This window comes from Microcaecilia unicolor, chromosome 4, assembly GCF_901765095.1.
Source record: "Microcaecilia unicolor chromosome 4, aMicUni1.1, whole genome shotgun sequence".
Lineage (NCBI taxonomy): Eukaryota > Metazoa > Chordata > Amphibia > Gymnophiona > Siphonopidae > Microcaecilia > Microcaecilia unicolor.
In genome coordinates, this window is record NC_044034.1 from 168,976,600 (window position 1) to 168,995,295 (window position 18,696).

Sequence of the window (18,696 nt, forward strand, 5' to 3'; positions counted from 1 at the left end):
TCTATTTTGCCGTTTTGGATGACCCTGTGAGAAGGACACCCATCTTCCGATGTGTCGAAAGATGGGTGTCCTCCTCTTTCAAAAATAAGCATGATTGTGTGGTAGAGCATTTTCCATTCCACATTTGAAGTTTGACTCAAGCAGTTTTGTACAGTGGAGATTTGGTTCCATTTGTTGATTTTCATAATGAAAGATGACACAAAGAACAAAATCTTCTCAAACAATTTAATAGCAAATAAACAAATGAAGGTACCACACTTGGCATACAGAAAAACTTCTTGTTGGGGTGTGTGTGCAATTAAAACTGTAAGTACCCCATTGGGACAGGAAGAAAAAGAACAGCACAAGGAATTAAACCTTTACACATAACCACCTGCTGTTTCAAAACATAAATCATTTTCAATCCACAAACTCCACTCGTGGGTATGAAAAAAAAAAACAAAAACAAAAACAGATCACCTCTTCTTTCCTTCTAAACCATTAAAGTAAATCCATCATTTTCTACAGATTACAACACAAATTCACACAATAAAAGACATTTTCTTTTGCAAATCAAAACAAAACAAAGGAGGAAATCAAAGTTCAGGAGGTGGTAAATAAAACACATTGGAGAACAGATCACAACTTGGAGAGGCTATTTCATTTATCACGTTACTGCAGCACAGAACTGGAAGTTTGGTCAAAGTGGTAATTTGTTTTTCTCTAACTTCACATTGTGAAATAATCACTTTACATTGTTTTCTAGTAGAAAAGGCAAAAAACTGTACAAAACCCTAGTGTTAAATACAATTCAGTTTGTACCAATATAAAAGCCCACAGGTTTGTCTCCAATTTTTTTTTATTCACAAAAAGCAGCCAGAAACCAGAAAGGTAGAGTTGCTTAACTATCTGAAATCCATTAAAATCATCATAGATTAAAAAATAAAGAAAAATAAAGTGTTACTAGTAACACATCCAGCATTTGGCATTTTAATTAAATCCAGAGATTCTGTCCACAGGTTTTCCAAGATTTGTTTCTTGGAGGAGGAAATCCAGAATGCAAAGAAATGTGTTGACAAATACTGGTTTTTGATGTGTTCATCAATGTTGCCCAATGATTCTTGCTGGCTGAAAAGGAGCTGTACACTGTACGTTTAGACTAAGGAACTCAACCTAGCTAAATAATATCTGTCATTTTCTAGATCCAACAACTGCAAGAGAACAGGATTTTTAAGACTCTCCCATTAACCCCAAGTCACCAGGTTATACTTCAACCTTTTTAAACCCAACCTCTTGTAGTATACTCCCAACTGACCAATTTCTGACACAGAGACTGGACGTGCTTGCTCTCCTCCCTCCTACACTGCTTGTCAAGACTCTAAAGACAGACCCGCTGTTCCCTTAACAACTTGCTGGGAAAGGACCTGCTCCCCTACCTGTGCCGACACTTATTCCCATAGGACAACACACTACTGATATAAAAATAGGAAGGGGATAAATTATATACCATGGTCTGGAATTCTAAGATATCATCGCTGCAGGACCCAACTAAAACTCAGCAGCAGCTACCAGGAAGATCTCATTGGCAAACTGAGCACTATTCTTAAGTTTTTAAAGATGCCTTAAGTGACCGAGATTTACAGCCTGCAGAATGAGGTGCATGGATGGGATCTAATCTGGGGCTGTTGGAGGACACTATCCCTAAATGTGTTGACAAGTACACAGATGAGATCTATTCTTGAAGCTCAGATTCCTGGGACAGAGTATAAAAGAAGCTGGTAGTATGGAGATTATTTTGAGCACCAAGTCTAAAACGTACTGTATAAAGCTGTGTGTGGCACTTACAAATATGCCACTACCAACATATAAGTGATACCCCTGAAACCCAAGAAATGATGCAGTTTTTGCACAAACTATAGAAAACAGGGAGGTGAAGGTGACACAGAAATGTGAGAACAGGAGAAACATGCAGTGTTGCAGTGGCTTTACTCATTGGGTTTTTGGCACTGTCTGAGCTTAAAACAAAAATCAGTCTCATTTTGCTGATGAAATCAGTATAATGAGAAAGAAAACAGGTGAGCCAAGCTTCACAAACCAACACCAGAGTCAGCTTTTTAACAGAATAAATCACATCAGACAAAGGCCAAAAACCATACTGAGGGAAGAAGTTATACATATAAAAGATATAAGTGCCAGGGGAAATGCAGCTGTAGAGAACAGCATTCAAGTGTAGTGGGCCAATGCCACTCCTGTAAAACAGCCAGACCATCTCCCCAAGGCCAGCCATGTCCTCGGATCAGCAAAAGGTCATCTAGCCCCTCTCAAAAAGGGATATTAACTTTTCTCATATATATATTTATTCCATTTTTGTTACATTTTTAATTTTTATTTAATTTTTTTTTTTTTTTTATTAAACTAAGCACACAAAAACCTGTAAGCCTTGAATCTGCTTTGCTGGGTGTCACACAAATACAAACGCTAAACAAGGTGTGCTAGCAAGGCTGCTCTGAACACAGGTACAAAGAATCCGCACAAAATTAAGTGGTTATCTTATCAACTTCTAGAAAAATAGGCTTTTTTAATATTCAAATGCAAGTTTAAATATTTACCCTATCAGCAGTCTTTCTAGCAGAACCAATTTGGGAGCACAAAACAGAAAAAGAAAGAGAAACTAATATAATTAAAAAAAAAATACACATTAGCATCAAAGGTTAACACAAGGTCAAAGGTGATAGCTCAAGCATCAGAGAAGCTGGAGAGACAAGGATTTGGACGATGTACTTGAACGCCACACCGACATGCTTTAGGCACAACGATGAACAAACGGCAGGAAGGAATCTAGAAAAAACAAACCAGAAGAGGGAGAACCACTGAATTACATAAAGCAATACATCAAGAAAGAGAAAGAGACTGGCACTGTACTAATACATCACCCAACAGAGACACAATAGGGTGCCCTCGCAGCTTCAGGAGAGAGGAGAGCCTGAGCACATACCAACAATGAACAAGGGAAGAGAACACACATGGTACTAATACACCTAAGTACCAGAAAAGAATGGAAGCTTAAACTTACAACCAGCAGGGAATACTGCTGATGCACACACACAGCTCTAAGAACTGACCCCACCTATCCTGTCCTAGACCATCCCTGATGATGTTCTCAGCACTGTTCTATTCTAGCCTGATACCGCCACACATCTATGCTTTCTCTAACACTTCCACACAGAGAGAGATCTTGCAGCACTATTACCATCTGTTCCCTCCCACTTCCACACACTAGCATCTCAGCATGGTTCACTCTTCCCCCCTCCTATATCTATCTATAGAGAGAGAGAGACAGAGATATATATATATATATATATATACATACACACACACACATTTCTCAGTTTCCACCTGTCCTGATACAGACAAACATACACAGTTGCTTCAACAATCTTCCCATAAAAACTGAAAACCCGGGGTATAGAAAGTAGCTGGAGACATCCGAGTGAAGGCTGTTGAGCCTCTCTCCTGATGCTGCTGGATTCCCTCAAATTCCCTTTTTGCCTTAATTTGTAATGTAAAATCACTGGGAAACACAAGCTTCAGATCTCTTTCTAAAACTCAGAAAAAGGACCCACTACTAGACGAGAATAAAATGCAAACTGCTCCAGTTCTCATTTGAGAGGATGAATGGGGGCTTATAAACCAGGGTCTCCAGTGTCCCTGAGAACAGCTGCCAGGAGCTGGGTATCTCCATCAGGAGCCCTAAAACCCTCCAATTCCTTTAATGTACTGGACTGCCCACATGCAACAGAAATTCAGTAGTTTAATCATTTCTGAAAAAAATAATAATAATCTAGCTGGCAATTGCAGCTTTTTTTCAGTGAAATAATTTAGGAAATAAATAACCATTCATTATTCTAGAGTTGTATAAAAGTTCTATAAAAATATAGTCTAGGAACTCACAAATTTTGTTCCTATTTTGAGGGTTTTTTTTTTTCATTTATATAAAAGATTCATCATGACCCTGGAAGCCTCAGAAATGTAATTTTCATATTTTACCAACCTGAAAACCAGACCTCAAGTTTTGAGTTTGTAGATTTCAAAGTTGAATAGTTTACCTACCGCAGGAACATACTGCAACACAGGATATATAAGACTGAACAAAAAAATACCCACAAGCAAATTACAATGCACAAAAATGTGGCATACCGAACATTTATCTGAATTACAATTTTTGAATACATTTAATAATTTAAAGTGTTATATTCTAGTACATATTTGTTTAAAAGAAATAATGCTTTTGTACTATTGCATTTAAGGTAAACAAAAACACTAGTAAATTTAAGATGATGTTTGGTATGCCATCGATTGTGCATTGTACACATACAGCATACATGGACACATACATATGATACACATGTACACAAAAATAAACATATCTATATTAATATTTATAGATCAAGATCACATGACAGAACAAAATGAACTATTACCTTGTCAGCATTTTATAAAATAGCTATTTAGTTAAAAAATATATATACTCCAAATCATGTAGGGTAAGATGGAATATCAAAGCTATTCATGTTGCTACATTTGCTCAAGGATTGTCTGATATTAACTGCTTGAGGTGGGGAAGGGGGCAATATTGCAAGGGCAGAGTGACCAAGAGAATATATTAAATTATATTTCATGAAACAGTTTGGTAAAGGTTTGGAATAGTCATCCCTGGTTAGTCCTGACAGAGTGTTCGCTCCTGGCACACTTTGGTAGATGTAGAAGCCTTTTATTTTGAAAGTTTATTTACGTTTCTCACTATGCAGCAAATGCATGATAACAGCATGAAGAACTGTAGCACAACACAGAAGCAACTACACCACACATGCTCTAAGAACAGTCATGAAGAAACCAGTTGAAAAGAGATAGACAAGGGAAGAGAAGGTAAATATCATAGAAGTCCCTTATTTAAATCTAATGTTTATTAAAATTTGCTATACTGCCTTCTGAACAAACAAGTCAGGGTGGTTTACAAAAATACTAAAAAATACAAATACAAACAAAGAAGAAAAACAGAATTGCATTAAGATAGGAAAGAGCAAACAAACCAAGAGCATATAGTACCTTAACATTAATAATGACATATGTTTACCCTTGTCAAGAAAAATATCATTGCTGATACTCCAAAGGCAACAGAAAAAGTGAGTTTTAAGTAAATTTTAAATATCTTGAAGTTTTTGTTTTTCTTCTTCTCACTCTTCACATTGAATGCAAATGACCATTAAGCATAAGAGATTGGTCTAGAAGGACTGAGCCTGTTTTTACAGCTGGGCATGCTGGCTGTTAGTTATCCTTGTTCTGGAGGAGGGAGGCTCTGAGTGACAATTCTGTGGTTACCAACATAGTTTTTCTTTCCTTCCCCCTCCCCCTTTTAATTTTTTTTTAATATAATGATGAACCTTGTCCCAGCAACGCAGTGTGAAAACTGTTTTTTCTAAGTACTTCTTGTTGTACTCATAGGGCTTACCAAGTCCTCAAACTGACTAGAAAGGCCTGCAGGAGAAGGAAAGCCTCAAGAGCTGTGTATAAAGGGACATCCTCCCTACCCCAATGATGTGATCTCCTCAATCTTTCATCTTGCCTGTCCCGAGTCCTTTCCGGGGGGGGGGGGGGGGGGGGGGGGGGAACGGGACACACCCAGCACCACCTTATAATCACCTCTTGAAAGCAAAGAAACCTCTCACATTCTCTTCTGCTCCTGCCCGAGTAAACATATCAGAAGCGGAGTGATTTTCTATTCCACCCTGCTCAGTGTCATGCAGAGACATTATGGTGACTATTTGGAGCCAGGAAGACATGGCAGACCACCTAAGGCTACAACTGCTACAGCATATTGTTCACACTAAAATGACTGGCTTACACATCAATATTAAAACTACTGGTCCTGATGCCGCCCTTCTTCTTCAATGATCCAGACCTCAACCATGACACTGTAATCAAGGCAGACAGGAAAGCTGTATTGACTGGTGCCTGCTCTTACACATTACACCAACCCTCCTTTCTCCTGATAGGAAAATGACTTTCTGCTGCCCAGGGTACTGGAAGAGCTGGCTACCTCTGACTGACTGCTGTACTGCTCAACTGCTTAAACTTCGAAACATCTTGCTATAGATGCAAAGGCCAGCCCATGTTGTGGTGGCAAGCAATACCTGTCAAGTGTGCTCTCAAGCTGACCTTGGAATCCACAGCTCCCAGGACTTATTCTCAGAAGGGAGTGGGGAGGAGAACAAACAGCCAAACTGACTGCTAAGGGCTTCCTTTCAGAGGCAACAGACTCCACACAAGTTGCCACATGAGCTCTGTTTACACAGCTGCTTCATATGCCTGCACTATCTACTAGAGAGGAATCAAAAGAGCTGAAGGATGTACCAGACCCTTAGAAGAGGGGAGGAGTTAGCTTTGAGCTCACCCTCCCCCCTTGTCTCCATCTGCTGGCAGGAGGTTATAACCTACTTGTCTGAAGTTACACAGAAAAATGCAACCAATAAGACACCTAAGAAAAAAACCATTTTAAGAGCACAATCATAAAGAAGCAAACAAAGACAGACAAATTAATGGAAATAAGCAGTCAGCATTACAAAAACAAAGACTAAACAGGAATAAAATCAAATCAAGACTAGAAAGAGTGGTACAAGTTAAAGGGAAAGGATAGAACTTATTCTGGGTCCTGATGCTCTATGTCTCCACTAACACTTCAGAGAAATACTTTTAATATGGACTTTAGTTTAAAAATGTATTCAGTTAATTGGTTGCCTTTTACTATTTTCTTGCCCAGACTTTGTCCATGGGACAATTTTTAGTCATTTCCTGGGTTCTACTATTTAAAAAAATTAAAATTTTAAATCCAATCCCTTTATTCTGAATAATGTCAGTGATGAGTTCTATTACTAAAATTTGTATCTTTTCAGTTCTTCCTTAGATGTTCTGTACCAGAGATTGTTCTGTAACAGAAAAACTTTGGCACACATGTTACCCCCAACACACAGAACAAAGTTAATTTATGGTCACTACTGCTATAAGATCAGTCTTGGAGTTCATTTTCTTGTCAGTCATGTGATCTCCGAATCAAAATATAACAACTTCTATAGAAAGTTATTATAAATGTGTGTACATATACATTTGGAGTTTAACAATGGCTTATAGCAATGCAGTTATGCTCACTTCCTGCTGTGACACTTTAGCATAAATATAACCATATTGATACCAATACTGTTGACTATATACAATTGTACTGATCACTGAACTTTGCCCCCACCCATCGTGCATACTTAATGTACAAATCCACTGTATCTTGTTTGATCAGATAGTTAGTTAGGACCTGTTCCTTTTCTATGCAACTGTTCTTCCCTAGTAACCATACTCAGGGGGTCTTTTACAAAGGCGCTTGTGTTTTTAGCACACGCTTAATACTAGAGATGCCCATAGGAATAAATGAGCATCTCTAGCATTTAGTGCACGTTTATTTTTAGCGCACGCTAAAAACGCTAGTGCGCCTTTGTAAAAGAGGCCCTCTGTGAGATAAACAGCAATACTAACAAGCTTGCTGTAAAAAATATCGTATTTACAATTCTTCCAAAAGTGTTTCCAAAAAAAACTGAACTAGATCTGTTTTATGGCTACTAGAACCTGTCCATTTTACTGTTTCACATTGTTTTAAAATGCACACAATTTTAGATGAATTGCCAACAAACTGACGTTATAAATCTTAGACCAAAGGAAAACTGTCCAGAAGGCTTGCTGCCTGAGAATTGATTGTAAACTCTATGAAAAGGCAGTTTAGAGACAGCAGTTATACTAAAACAACGAGAAAGGATAGCATTATTTTAGTATGTGTTTTAAAGAAAAATAGTTCCAAGTGGGACAACAGTTTTTCAGCCACCATAAATGGAACCATAAACAAACATCTGCATCAGTATTTAATTTATGAACTATTCTGTTATACAAATTTCCTTTTGAAAAGGCCTGTAGTGTAATCTCCAACAAATTATCAGCCATGAGACAACTTTTACTTTTATTCTCGCAGCTTGCTCATGTGTGAAAGGCTTCACATCTCACCTTTATAATTCAAGGAAGTTTTGCTCTCTAGCACTAGTAAAGGGCTTATAGAATATATGTGGGGGGGGGGGGGGGGGGGGGGGAAGGGAACAACGCAGACTTAAGGTTCACTTCAACCTTTAAATAAGTAACAAGAGAATAAAATTTTTATCCCTATTTATACTTACATATACATAATAAACCTTTAATCAGAGTATAAAACAATGTAAGTAGAAAATGTTTACTAAAGTGCTAGTTAAGATGTATACCCGGTGTGAAGTCATTTTGTGCTAGATATACTTAAGCACGTTTTCCTTCACTCTTGCTTGCTTCAGGCATTTAAAAACATATGTTGCATTACAAGATTCTAGGTTCTGTGAAATGTGTGTGTTTTAACAAAGTTAACTTAGACTATTTCTTTTTCAGCTTTATCAGTTGGTAGCGAGGCATCAGAAAATGACCTGCCAGGACATCTGTTCTGATTGCAGGTACAACAAATGAACAGAGTCTAGCAAGGACAAAAGCACCAAAGTCACATTCACATCCAAAGTCAGAAGAAACTTTTAGTTAACTTTTACAAAGTATACAGGAAGGCCAGAAATGCAGGAATGATTTGCAAAGAAACCAAGCTTTGCCAGACTAGTTGAGGAACCTGACAAGATTGCAGCTGGAGTCTCCTGTAGAAACCATAGTGCAGCAGCTGACTGAATCACCCTTTGCAGTTAACTGATAACTTGTGAAGGAATTGGTGTTATGGCATTGGAGAAGATGAAAAAAAAAACTGAAAACACTGAACTTGGCTCTGGCAAGCAGGTATGTTTGGTTTAGTGGGTAAAATGACAGTGGAAAATGAATGGGTAACTGATTTCTATAAATTTGATGTTTGTACTGCTTGTATAACTGTTAAATGACATTTACCAAGAGTACAACATCAGGGAATAAAAATCACTAATGGCATAGCTTAAAGGGTAAACTTATACTTATTTCATGACATACAATCCTGACACATCATAAAGCCAAATATAACCTGTATGTATGTATACATATACAAAGAAACATACACTAAGTACCACACACAAATGTGAATTAGAGATTCAGCAATTTGTTAAGTTTCTCCTCAGTGCTACCCATCAATGTTTAATGCAGACTAACTTTGCTAAGGAAGAAATATCCTCCTCCTACAGTGCTCCAATTCTGGAGCAATGCCACCTTATATACATCTGCTTCATTATAAATTAGACCTAAGAAATCTGTATCCTGATTGGCCAAACAGGTTCCAGGCTTGTGGAGATACCAGAACAGCACAATAAGGCACACAGGGGTGATGTTATGTCTGAACGTCACACACCTTCATGTCTTATTATTTAAAAATTACAGGAGTTATCCATAGTCAAAGGATGCCAAGAGTCATGTCTACCCACTTAAAAAATAAAATAAAATCTTTAGTTAGCTTTCATTCAAATTTCTTCTCCTCTCCCCCCCCCCCCCCCCCCGGGTGTTTTATATTACAACAGGAAAATAGATTCCTGCAGTGGAAACTCCAAAGCATTACAGAGGACTGTACAAGGCTTTTTTGGTTATTGAGTGGCAGTAGTGTTGAGGAGTAGCTGGCATACAGTGACCATAACACACCTGAGCCATCACAGCTTCTTGGCCTGCATCTCCTTGACATCTAATACTGTGGCAAACAAACAAACAAAACAAAAAACAAACAAACAGATCCTAGTTCTTTTGTGAGCACATGTTTACAGCTGGGGGGGGGGGGGGGGGGGAGAACAACTTGTAAAATGTCATTTTAACACACACACACATAAAAAGTCTTATTCTATAATTTAGTAGAGGCTTCATGATACTGTTTCACACAATGTTAAATTGATAAATTAAAACAATAAGTTTATGCCAAATAAACTACCAGGGTTTTATTTTAACTTTCTACTTTGTCAAGTGCTAATAAAATATAAAGAATGGCTAAGGATGATTATCAGCATTCAAATTCATGCTGTTCTCCAGCACAGCAGTACACAAGCTCAGTCCGATATCCTCAGATATGAAGGAGACAGATCTGTATGCATACTATTTCTGTTGTATGCAATCTCATGCACATTCACTGGGGATATTCTGAAAACCTACCAGGATGAAATTCCTCAAGTCCTGAACTTGTGCAATCCTGTTCTAGCACCTTGCTTTAAACTATGAAGAAGAGCTTAGAAGTGAGTAAAGTACACCTCATTTCCAGAGTCCAAATCTCTGCATGGTGATAATGCACTTGGGTAAAATAACTAATGTGGAGTGCCCTTATGCCAGGGAACATCTTTAAAAGCAGGCAAACATGATGCCATTTAACAGCAATTTCAATTTTTCTGTATGCTCCGCATTTCCATTCAGTGCAACACATGGCACATCACTTGTTTAACTGGGACATTATGCACTCATTCTTTGCTTGTATGAGGCAAATTAAATATAATTTCAACCAAGTCTTGGGGCTCAATCTAAAAGTGTCACAGAGGTAGTCCCAAGGAAAAAAAAAAAAAACAGGTGCAAGAATCTCTTCAAAGATATGCTCCACCCCACACAACTGCCCTGTAGATCAGATCCAACTTAACTGCAATTGGGGTGGGTCATTTGCCAAACTGTCCCAGCTGCTTTTATGTCCTATAAATTTTAGCTAGTTTTGTAGAAGTTCTTCACAAAATTAGTTTAAAAACCTTTAATATCATTTAAGCCACACTTTGGAAATTTCTTGCACAACTCTATCCTTCTGAAATGGTTAAGATTTGGGGAACATGCAGATGGAGTCATCACACAGTGCCTCCTAGTCTAGGTATGAACTTGGCTGGTACCATTCTTATACAATCTGTAGCCAAGGAAGTTGTTTGGTGAGGGCACCATGGCACATCTCTGCAACTGTATCCCCTTTCAAACCTCTTAAGGGCAGATTTCTGAAAGAAATCATTTATAAAATCTATGCTCTCCCTTTCCAAGTGACTGTGACCAGTTACAAACACAGCAAGCTCCAAACGAGGATAAATAATATCACATATATGGCACCTGAATTCCAAAATGAAACACTTAAGAACAAAAGCACGAGCTGTATTCCATATGAAGCAAAATTAACAATAGAGAGCTGTACCCGGAGTCCTTGGAAGGGGACGATACATCCACGTTACTGCACAAAGCAGTTCTACTGGCTGCAGAAATCTGCAGCCTGCTTGTTTGTTCATTTGCTCAAACCGTTAGGATGTGTGCTCCTTGTCTGCACATCACGGCTTTGGAATTCTTTTCCCCACTTACCAGAAGAGCCTTCTCACTCCAGTCTGATGTCAAGAAAGCTTAGTATGGCTTGCTGTCATTCTTTGAACGTTTGAGCTGTACTTTCAGACGTTTCATCCCAATCTGAAATCCATTCATGGACTGGATGGCTGCCTGGGCCGAGACAGGATTGTCATAACTTACAAAACCTGCAGAAGATTAAACAAAACTGGCCAATTACTCCACTCTTCTGAAACCTCAAATCCCAATTATGTATGTTCAAAACAGGGTAAATGATTCTCTGTGATTATGTCTCTTGCAATTATGATGCAACATGTCCATCCAACCTGACAATGATCAGCCATTACCTACCAAAACATTTGCTGAGGTTTGTCTGTTTGTCGATGAAAACTTTGGCAGACACAACATTTCCAAACGGTATGAACATTTGTAGTATATCCTGGTCGCCAAACTCCTGGGGAAGGTGGTAGATGAACAAGTTGGCTCCCTCTGGACCTTCAAAAACAATCACCCATCAAAATTAAACCAGGAAAGAAAGCAGGAGACAACCCAAGAAAAGGAATGAGTTACTTCTTCTGCAATCCAACCTCTTTCTAGAATATAAAAGTTCTTAATGCTGAATGTAGCCTCACCCTCCAACCCAAGTACAACACTGTTATGCACTCAAAGATAAACGTAACAAAAGTTCCTCTGGATGTCACCACGTTAAACAATCCTCCAACCTCAACTTCCCATTCTGTTCTTTACCTGCATCCACCAAAATCTCCTGCCTAGTGCTCTCTGGCTTTCTGTATCCATTTTTTTCTTTTAAACTTGCACATCTTATATCTGTACTTACAACTGACTTATCCTTTTCAGGCAAGTTAACCGGAGAACTAATCTTATCAGATTTTACTTCTCACCTGTTCTGTTCTGTTGCCTTTAGTACTACTCATTGATTTTCACATTACACCTACCTTCTTTCTGGCTCCCTGCTGCTGCAAGACCTTGCTGCGTTAAAAGGTTCTGATTATAGAGGCTGGGTAATGCAGCTGCCGCATACTGTTGGATACCCGAGTAGGCTTGACTTAAGGCCTCCATTGTACTGCCTGTGCCATTGGAGAGACCACTGTTACTCAGTCCACCATTCAAGGCAGCCATCCCTGTGCAGAAGCATGCAGGAGAAAAATGAATGAATGAAATGATCCACGGATGTCCTGGAAATAAATACTAGTCAAATTTGTTGTACAAAAATTAGGGCAGCAACAAAAATTTTTTTTAAAAATCTGAAACAAAGACAGTAAATGTGAATGAAGTTTCAGGATACAGTTAGCCATTTAGCCATACAGTTAGCGGAGTACCTCAAGGATCACCATCACCACCAATACTCTTCAACATGATGATGATTCCATTGGCACAGTCCTTATCCAACCGAGGCCTTAACCCATTCATTTACGCAGATGATGTTACAATATACATCCCTTTCAGACGTGATCTGACAGAAACAACCAACAAAATCAATGATAGTCTGAACATCATGGACTCCTGGACAAACTCATTCCAACTGAAAACCGAAAATACACATTGCCTCATCCTCTCCTCTCCATATAACAAATACAAACCCACAACCATAAATACTCCAGGACATACCCTCCCTACCTCGGACAGTTTGAAAATACTCGGTGTCACACTCGATCGCAACCTTACCCTCGAGAGCCAAGTAAACTCTGTAACAAAGAAAAGGTAAAATAATGTATCATACCTGATAATTTTCTTTCCATCAATCATAGCTGATCAATCCATAGACTGGTGGGTTGTGTCCATCTACCAGCAGGTGGAGATAGAGAGCAATCCTTTTGCCTCCCTATATGTGGTCATGTGCTGCCGGAAACTCCTCGGTATGTCGACATCAAAGCTCCATCTGCAGGACTCAGCACTTCGAGAATTACACCCACAAAGGGACACTCTGCCCTGCTCACCACCGCCGAAACGGGGGAGGGGAATCAACCCAGCTCATCCCCACACAAGTGGGGGAGGAGAATCCATCCAGCTCATCCCCGCGGAGCGGGGGAGGGACACCACACCCGCCGATGCGGGGGGATATGGCTTATCCTGCAACCGCGGGAGGAGCTGACTGACCCCAACACCGCCGAAGCGGGAGGGGTACAAAGCTGCCCTACTGCCGCACGAAGCGGGAGGGAGCACTGGCAGAATTTAGGTCTCAATCCAGCCCCGTAAAACGGAGGGGAGAGGAATGCAGCAGCTCACTGTAACACAAAATTGTCTCAACTCAAGAAGAATTCAATCGAAAAAACTTGAACACGAAGATCCTCCTGAACAGGAACAGAAGACTAAACTTGAACCTGAAATGCAACCAGAATATAAACAGAACAGATATCTGGGAGGGGCTATGGATTGATCAGCTATGATTAATGGAAAGAAAATTATCAGGTATGATACATAATTTTACCTTCCATACCATCATGCTGATCAATCCATAGACTGGTGGGTTGTACCGAAGCAGTACTCACCCAGGGCGGGACATAGAAATCCCTGACCGCAACACTGAAGCTCCAAACCGGGCCTCCGCCCGAGCAGCCACAGTCAAGCGGTAATGCCCGGAGAAGGTATGAGCCGATGCCCAAGTTGCCGCCTTACAAATCTCTTCCAAGGAGACGGACCTGGCCTCTGCCATCGAGGTCGCCTGTGCTCTAGTGGCGTGAGCCTTCAGCTGGATAGGCGGCATCTTCCCCGCGGCCACATAAGCCGCTGCAATGGTTTCCTTGACCCATCATGTCACTGTAGGCTTGGATGCCTGCAGACCCTTACGAGGACCTGCGAACAGCACAAACAGATGATCCGACTTCCGGAAATCATTGGTCACTTCCAAGTATCCGATGATGACTCGTCTCACATCTAGATATTTGAGAGCAGAGTACTCCTTTGGGTAGTCCTCCCTACGAAAAGAGGGTAGGCAGAGCTGCTGATTCACATGGAAACGAGAAACAATCTTGGGCAGGAAGGAAGGCACCGTGCGAATAGACACTCCTGCCTCAGTGAACTGCAGGAAGGGTTCCCGACATGATAGCGCCTGGAGCTCGGAAACTCGTCTGGCTGAAGTGATAGCCACCAAAAAGACTGTTTTCAACGTCAGGTCTTTCAGAGATGCCCTCAACAAGGGTTCAAAAGGCGGCTTCTGCAAGGCTCTTAGCACCAGATTGAGATTCCACGCAGGCACCACCGAGCACAGAGGAGGGCGTAGGTGATTTACTCCCTTGAGAAAGCGCACCACATCTGGCTGCGAGGCCAGGGAAGCACCCTTCAGGCGACCCCTGAAGCAAGCCAGAGCCGCTACCTGGACTTTAAGGGAACTGAGCGACAGGCCTTTCTCCAGACCTTCTTGCAGGAACGCCAACACTGAAGAAATTGGAGCAGTAAAGGGAGAAAGAGAGCCTGCCTCACACCACGATGCAAAGGTACGCCAAACCCTGGCTTAAGCAGTAGAAGTAGAGTGCTTCCTCGCTCTCAGCATAGGAGTGGCGATGACCTTGTCTGAGAAGCCCTTCTTCCTCAGACGCTGCCGCTCAATAGCCAGGCCGTAAGACCAAAGGGGGAGGGATCCTCCATCACCACGGGACTCTGATGCAACAGGCCCTGCTCCGCTGGCAGCCACAGAGGGCTGTCCACTGAGAGCCTGATCAAGTCCGCATACCAGGGACGTCTGGGCCAGTCCGGACCCACCAGGATTATCCGGCCTGGATGCTTTGCCACCAGGTCTAGCACCCTGCCCAACATGGGCCAGGGCGGGAACACATAGAGAAGCTCCTGTGTCGGCCACTGTTGGAGAAGAGCATCTACTCCCAGAGATCGAGGGTCCCGTCCTCTGCTGAAAAAGCGCGGCATTTGGCAATTGGCCGATGATGCCATCAGATCTAGGCTCGGCTGGCCCCAGCGCCTGAGCCGATAGCTGCCACTCTCCGGGATCCAAGGTATGACGACTGAGAAAGTCCGCCTTGACATTCATGACTCCCGCAATGTGGGCTGCCGACAGCTGTTCCAGGTTCGCTTCCGCCCACTGGCATAGATTCATGGCCTCCTTGGCTAGAGGGGCGCTCTTGGTACCTCCCTGGCAATTGACATAGGCCACAGCCGTGGCATTGTCCGACAGGACCCGTACTGGCTTCAACGCCAGTACCGGGAGAAACTCCAAAAGCGCCAACCGAATGGCTCTGAGTTCCAGGAGATTGATAGACCACTTTGCCTCTGCAGAAGACCAGAGCCCCTGCGCTGTCCTTCCCAAGCAGTGGGCTCCCCAGCCCGTCAAAGAGGCATCCGTCGTGATGACAACCCACTCCGGGGTCAAAAGAGGCATTCCTGCGGACAACTTGTCTGTCCTCAGCCACCAGCTCAGCGCCTTGTGCACCGCTGGGTCCAAGGGAAGGCGCACAGCGTAATCCTCCGACACTGGAGTCCAGCGCTGCAGAAGAGAGTGTTGTAGTGGTCTCATATGAGCCCTGGCCCAGGGCACTACTTCCATCATGGCTGTCATAGAGCCCAACAGCTGCACATAGTCCCAAGCCCGAAGAGGAGAGGCTACTAGGAACTGGTCCACCTGAGCCTGAAGCTTGACAATCCGATTGTCTGGCAGGAACACTCTGCCCACTTGGGTGTCGAAACGAACTCCCAGATACTCCAGGGACTGAGTCGGGCGCAGCTGGCTTTTCTCCCAGTTGATGATCCACCCCAGGGAGCTCAAAAGAGCAATCACGCGGTCTACAGCTCTGCCGCACTCTGCATAAGAGGGGGCTTGGATCAACCAGTCGTCCAGATAAGGATGGACTTGTACTCCTTCCTTGCGTAGGAAGGCCGCGATGACCACCATTACTTTGGAGAAGGTCCGCGGAGCAGTAGTCAACCTGAACCGGAGGGCTCTGAACTGGAAGTGTCGGCCCAGGACTGCAAAACGCAGAAAGCGTTGATGAGGAGGCCAGATGGGAATATGCAAGTAAGCTTCCTTGATGTCCAAGGATGCCAGGAACTCCCCTGTCTTCACTGCCGCTATAACAGAGCGGAGAGTCTCCATTCGGAAGTGCCGAACTTTCAAGGCCCGATTGACCCCTTTGAGGTCGAGGATAGGCCGGACAGAACCTCCTTTCTTTGGTACCACAAAGTAAATGGAGTAACGTCCCTTGCCAAGCTGATCTTCTGGCACCGGAACGACCGCACCCAGGCGGATCAGATTGTCTAAAGTCTGCTGCACTGCCACAGCTTTGACCGGAGACTTGCAGGGAGAGTGCACAAACCCGTCTCTTAAGGGTCGGCAGAACTCTAGCTTGTAGCCGTCTCTGATGACTTCCAGCACCCAAGCGTCTGAAGTTACCCTGGTCCACTCGCCCAGAAACGAGGACAGGCGTCCTCCAATCTGCTCTGGGCCATGGACCAGGGCCCCGTCATTGGGTACGAGACCCTGGGGGAGGACCGGAGGACGCACCTCTGGGACGGCAGTCTCTGTGAAAGGAATGCTGCTTGGGGGAGAAGTTCCTCTTGAAGGAAGAGGGAGCAGAGGAGGCCGACTTGCCCGGGCGATACAGACGGGCTTCCTCAAACCGTCCTTTGGAGGAACCGGGGCGGGCACCACTGGCCCGAGCCCTGACCTCTGGTAACCTCTTGCCCTTAGACGTGCCGAGATCGGTCACAATTTTGTCCAGCTCGACCCCAAAGAGCAGCTTGCCTTTAAAAGGCAACTTAGCCAGGCGAGACTTAGAGGCGTGGTCAGCAGACCAATGCTTCAGCCAAAGCCAACGCCGTGCAGAGACTGTCTGATCCATACCTTTAGCCGAGGCTCTCATCATACATCATACAGCAAGTCTGCCAAGCCCGATTCCAGGGCCGGCCAATCAGCCCTCAAGGAAGGATCCAAGGGGGAAGCCCGCTGCACAATCGTCAGGCACGCCCTGGCCACATAGGAGCCGCAAACTGAGGCCTGCAAACTTAAAGCAGCCGCCTCGAAGGACGACCTTAAAGCCGCCTCCAATCTTCTGTCTTGGGCGTCCTTTAGGGCCGTGCCACCTTCCACTGGCGCCGTTTTCTTAGTCACCGCAGTGATTAAAGAATCCACGGTAGGCCAAAGAAAGGCCTCCCGTTCACCTTCAGGCAGAGGATAGAGGCGGGACATAGCCCTAGCCACTTTCAGGCTCGCTTCTGGGACATCCCATTGAGCCGAAATCAAGGTGTGCATGGCCTCATGCACGTGGAAGGTTCTAGGCGGGCGCTTCGTCCCCAGCATAATGGCAGAGCCAGCAGATGCAGAGGGAGAGACGTCCTCCGGAAAGGAAATCTTCAAAATGCTCATGGCCTGCACTAACAGGTTGGGCAAATCCTCTGAGCGAAAGATCCACGCTGCAGAGGGGTCATCCGCTCCATCCGAGCGGGAATCCGTCTCCTCCAAGGAATCCCCAAAGGACCATTGGGAGAACTCAGATACGTTGCCCTCATCTACATCAGAGGAGACAAGTCCTCTAGGGCCTGGAAATCCACCCGAGGGCGTTTGCTTCCGGAGGCCTCAACCCCTTTATCGGACAGGGGAGCAGGGGCAGCGTTTTGCATAAGGAAAGCCTGATGCAGCAGCAAAATGAACTCAGGGGAGAAACCCCCCAGACTGTGCACTTCTGCAGCCTGGGCCACGGCCCTAGACGCACCCTCAACCAGCGCTCGCAAGAGCGGGGGAGAACCATGCTGCGCATCCAAAATGGCGTCTGGCGCAAAACTCCGAAAAGGAGCCGCGCAGGAAAAACGGTGCTTAACTTTGGCCGCTTTCTTGCCGTCGCCTGAATCAAGGGCGACCATATCATTAGCGTCTCCCACCTCGAGGGCAACCCAAGAAGAAGCCGTCCGAGCAGAGTGGCCAGCCAAAATGGGGGGGGGGGGGGGGGGGGGGGGGGGGGGAGCAGCAGCGGGGGATGGGTGTTTATGGCAGGAAAACCCGCCGCACCGGAAGAAGAACCGGGACACTGACCGGCCTCCAAACTGACGCCCAAAATAGGCGATTCAGGCTTTGAAACCCCCGCATCCGCGCTAGACGCGGTCCGGGGAGCGATTCTTCGCGCCCTCACCCTCCGACACCATAGGCCACGTGGAGACCTATCGGGGAACCCCCTGCCCGCTACAAAAGGTAAAAATTACCTGCTTCTCGCTCCGAGCTGTAACGAACTAGTGTCCCAGTGAGCAGCTGCAATAAACGCTGATATAAACGTTGAAATAAACGCCCTTAAGGACGTTCAAAAATTTATTTTTTTTTGGAGCCAGCAGGAGGGGGGAGAAAAGGAGGGACCTTGCACCACCAGGTTTGCATTTGCTCAAGAAGAGCCCTCAACCCCAGGTACTCAACAAAAC

The 18,696-nt window shown here is 43.8% G+C and overlaps 1 protein-coding gene across 3 annotated transcripts in view; it reads right to left on the reverse strand.

Annotated features, from left to right (window-relative positions):
• Positions 1-207: 207 nt before the first annotated feature.
• CELF1 (CUGBP Elav-like family member 1) overlaps positions 208-18,696 on the reverse strand; it is an 84,810-nt gene continuing 66,321 nt past the window's right edge. For all 3 annotated transcript variants that reach the window (XM_030200931.1, XM_030200932.1, XM_030200930.1), the window contains exons 11-14: positions 12,282-12,467; positions 11,677-11,820; positions 11,347-11,513; positions 208-2,817 (exon numbers count right to left, since the gene is read on the reverse strand). In XM_030200931.1, the coding sequence (XP_030056791.1) occupies positions 11,386-11,513; positions 11,677-11,820; positions 12,282-12,467 (458 nt within the window). In that variant the 3' untranslated portion in view covers positions 208-2,817; positions 11,347-11,385. The remainder of the gene's footprint in view (positions 2,818-11,346; positions 11,514-11,676; positions 11,821-12,281; positions 12,468-18,696) is intronic.